Source organism: Arachis duranensis, chromosome 5 (genome assembly GCF_000817695.3).
Source record: "Arachis duranensis cultivar V14167 chromosome 5, aradu.V14167.gnm2.J7QH, whole genome shotgun sequence".
NCBI lineage: Eukaryota > Viridiplantae > Streptophyta > Magnoliopsida > Fabales > Fabaceae > Arachis > Arachis duranensis.
Window position 1 is genome coordinate 82,474,297 of NC_029776.3, and position 4,685 is coordinate 82,478,981.

Sequence of the window (4,685 nt, forward strand, 5' to 3'; positions counted from 1 at the left end):
TATTTTGAGTAGGATTCAATGATTGAATGACTGTGACGTGCTTCAAACTCCTGAGGGCTGGGCGTTAGTGACAGACGCAAAAGAATCACTGGATTCTATTCCAACCTGATTGAGAACCGACAGATGATTAGCCATGCCATGACAGGGTGCGTTGAACATTTTCACTGAGAGGATGGGAGGTAGCCACTGACAACGGTGAAACCCTACATACAGCTTGCCATGGAAAGGAGTAAGAAGGATTGGATGAAGACAGTAGGAAAGCAGAGAGACAGAAGGGACAAAGCATCTTCATATGCTTATCTGAAATTCCCACCAATGAATTGCATAAGTATCTCTATCTTTATCTTTATGTTTTATTCATCATTCATAACCATTTGAGTTTGCCTGACTAAGATTTACAAGGTGACCATAGCTTGCTTCATACCAACAATCTCTGTGGGATCGACCCTTACTCGCGTAAGGTTTATTACTTGGACGACCCAGTACACTTGCTGGTTAGTTGTGCGAAGTTGTGTTTATGCCATGGTATTGAACACCAAGTTTTTGGATTCATTACCGGGGATTATTTGAGTTGTAGTGATCACAATTTCGTGCACCAGCCACCATATGTTTAGGGTATACTTACAGTGCAAGAACAAATGGCTCACCGTCTCTAGTTTATCACTGCACATCACACACATTTCATCACTTTGATTTATGATACATCTCCTTAAGAAGACATTCTTTGTATTTAAGGCTCCTAAAATCACGAACCACAACAATATTTCTACCCTTGGTGGCACCACTTCTTGCCAAATATTGTTAAACACATGCTTCATTGTTAAACTCCTAAAAATTGCAATCAATTTGAAGTGGTTGAGTGATAATCTTCTCATTCGGTGGGGTTTGATGGAAAACTATACTCCTAAAAGTAGCTTCTATATTCTCCTTTTTGCAGGTTACAATTAAGCCCTTTCTTATTTCTTATATATGATTGATATATGAATAAAAAATAGTGTTTGCATATTCAATTCTTTAGATAAATTACCTTGGTCTGATGGGTTAATGCTAACGCTCTATATAGGGGATAGAACCATCAATCTTTATCTCCAACCCTCTAAATTTTCATAACGAAGTAATTAGTCTTCATTATTTTTCATATTATAGTATTTGCTTCTTCATCTCATCCTACTAATAGTGGCTATCAATTTTTTAAATAGGTCTAACAATAGCTGACATATCATTTCTGCATATCTTTACACCTGAAAAACTGACAAAACAGCTCTCCAAGCTGAATTTCTTAATATATGGTTTGTGGCCCATAAATGTGCCTTATCCTTGTCCATTATCTTATTCAAGCAATAAATTTCAAGCAAGCCTGTTGAATATATTAATTAGACTTTATCCATTTTCATTTATCTTGATATTTATAAATTATTAATTATTTTTGTGATTTATTCTCATAGATAAAGAGTTTGACAACTTATTAACGATTGATTGGCTAAATCTAATAGACGAAATACGCAATAGTTATTTTTGGTAAAAACAATGGAAAAAGACATGGACCTTGTAATTTCACTAAGTTTAATCAAGTTCAATATTTTAAATTGGTAATTGCTATTAAAATACCCTTATGATGTTTTTTTTTACACAATTATTATTATTGCTGTTGTTGTTGTGTAAAAAATAAGGTTCAATTATTGATTCCCTAGATATAAATAAATATTATTAACAACATCAGCGAATTTTTAATTTGAATCAAATATTACATGTGCACAAAAAGAATATGCTTATTAATGAACTGGTGTTATTATAACATACAAGAATAACATATGAATTCGTATATTTACTAATCAATTAATTCCTGTGGTGAAAGAGAAGAGGTTTTCTTTGTAAATCCATGTACCAAACTTACCTGCTTTGATACTAATATTGTGAACTACTTTGCTTGTGATGACATCAAAAGAAGCCAATTCATCGTTATAGCTTCTAATATAAAATATTACATCACATTTGTTGCCTATTTGCATTGGAAGATCAACTTTTAGAAAGGGTCCAATTGTGAAAAGCTTCACCCAAGATTCTTCTACACCAACTTCACCCAAAATAAATATTTCAATCCGACTATTCTCAGCAAAAGAGGATATCAGAGCAAGAGACTCGTTGAGCACTACCAATGCTCCGGTAAGGAGGCGACCATAATTACTTTGCAGCCAAGCAATCGATGTAGTTCGAAACATTTCAGAGCTGAGGTTAAATGACACAATTACATCTTCTCCGTTGTGCCAACCCCGCCCATACTCCCTACCTCTCCAGTGCCATACTCCATTCAAGTACCTTACAAAACCTTGATGTGAATATTGGTGCGTTTCTATGTCAAAAAGCTCAAGTGTCTTCCAACAATTACTTTTTAGACTATAAATTTGCCAATTTGATAAACCATAATCATCATAGTAAAATGTATGTTGAACGTAATATACACATTGAATAACTTTGTAGTCATCATTGACATTATCATAACCAAATCCAACACTTACATACGGATTAAACATGTGCTCTACAGGAATAACACACGGAGGAATAATTTTACGCTCATCGGTTTTGGGGTTCCAAAGTCCAATTTTTACATCATAATTAGATTGTTCATAATGGCATATGATACCATTAACACAGTCTGCAATAGTGCCGGGAATATACTCCTCAAACAGACTTGGCAAAATTAATGTAACCATGTTTTCATACCTCTCTCCAGAAAGTAAATGCACATCATATTGATGATGGACGACGTATTCTACACTTCCGTCATCGAAATTGTCTCCATCACTTCCGACATCGAAATTGTCTCCATCACTTCCGTCATTGAAATCATCTCCATCACTTCCGTCATTGAAATCATCTCCATCATTTTCGTCATCATATTCACGAATGTGTCCATCACTTCTGTCATCATATTCTCTCCATAGAAGGAGAGACGATGAATAAGCAGTTTTAGATTTTAAATTTTCGTAGTACACGCTCTTGAAATCAGAATTCTCAAGTAAATTTAGCCAAGACTTCTGCACGCAACTAAATCGCTTCAAAGATTTAACAGATAATTTTGTTAGAATTCTCAATACAATATCATTAGGAAGCTGATTGCTATGGTTGCCTATTTCCATTGAAGATGAAGATGGAAACAAATAGAGGATAGGGTCTTGCGCTTGTGCTGTGCCTCGCAAAATGTTATGAAAAATAAATTAGATTCCAACATACAAGTTTAGAAAAATTTCAATGGTTTTACATTTTTGTCGATCTATTTATTTCTTTCCTAATCAAGATCTCCAATAATATATAGGACTTTACATCAAACAAATCAAATTGGTTGATTGTGAGCCAATAATATTAGGAAGACAAAAAAAAATAACTAAAACTTCTCTTATTTAACATTTATTAATTATTACAATAATTAATGAATACTAAATAAAATAAATTATGATTATTTTAGCTAATTTTTTTTGTGACCAAACAGTTTTGTTATTTTGATTATCAAACATTTTCTCTTATAATTATTGGTAATGCTAGGGGAAAAAAATAAAAACTTGCCTTATTTAACATTTATTAAATCTTATTTAGTATTCATTAATTACTACAGTAATTAATGAATACTAAATAAAGTAAATTTTAACTAATTTTGGTTAAATTTTTTTATTATCAAATATTTTCGAATTGCGAACACCTGAATTTGCATTTGCAATCACAAACATAAATGTATAATTATTATTTATTACGCTTAGTTTATTCTTAAACAATATTAGATTATACTAGTTTAAAAAGAAAGAAAGAAATAACCTAAGCTGAAAAAAACTGTTTGTCATTAATGTTTTGCCTATACAAAATAGTAAGATAAATCGATCTTAAAAGAAATTTTAATTTATTATTATTTGTATTATTTGTGCTACGTTGTTGGGAAATAAAAAAAAGTTTTGGAGGTGAAATAAATTGACATAATTCTAAAAAATAACAGTACTAAATCAAGTACAAATAACAGAGATATATATTGTATTTTCTATTATTATTATTATTATTATTATTATTATTATTATTATTATTATTATTATTATTATTATAGTGTGATAAATATGGATCAATAGGTTTTAATTTATAACTTTGTCTAAACTAACTAATTTTAGTAAAAGATTAATTTTCACGGATTTCATGATCTATTAAAGTGGAAAAGTTTGAATAATAATAAAAATATTTAATATACAAACACTAATATTCAAATAATTGAGAAATCACTATTTATTCATAAGATTTAGGTTAACTTTAGTTATTGTATAGTATGATAAACTTTTAACACATTAAATAAAATAAAAATAAAAGTTAGAACCAAAAAGAAAGAAAACTTCAAAATGTGCACTATTTTTTACTCATACAATGAATTGAAATACTAATCTAAAATATAAGTATATAACTAAATAATTTAACTTGCTAGAAATTTGGATTAATGCACCACATAAACTACCTGTTTTGTTGATTTTTAGCAAATTGATGGTGGTTCGATATCTAATAATCTGGAAGCGAAACCTACTCCTCTTTGCAGGTACCAATTTTTTATAAGTGCATCAAAGTGTCTTAAATTAGACGAGTATAGAAATAAAAAGTAAATTAAAATTTGTAAAAGAATGAAGGAAGTGAACAACAAAGCATTCGAAAGTAAATTGACT

The 4,685-nt window shown here is 30.5% G+C and overlaps 1 protein-coding gene across 1 annotated transcript; it reads right to left on the reverse strand.

Annotated features, from left to right (window-relative positions):
• Window positions 1-1,235: 1,235 nt before the first annotated feature.
• Window positions 1,236-3,137, reverse strand: LOC107489786 (F-box/kelch-repeat protein At3g06240-like). Its single transcript, XM_016110546.1, has 2 exons — window positions 1,895-3,137; window positions 1,236-1,357 (listed from the first exon to the last, which is right to left on the reverse strand). The coding sequence occupies exons 1-2, from the start codon at window positions 3,135-3,137 to the stop codon at window positions 1,236-1,238; spliced, it is 1,365 nt and encodes a 454-aa protein (XP_015966032.1).
• Window positions 3,138-4,685: the final 1,548 nt, after the last annotated feature.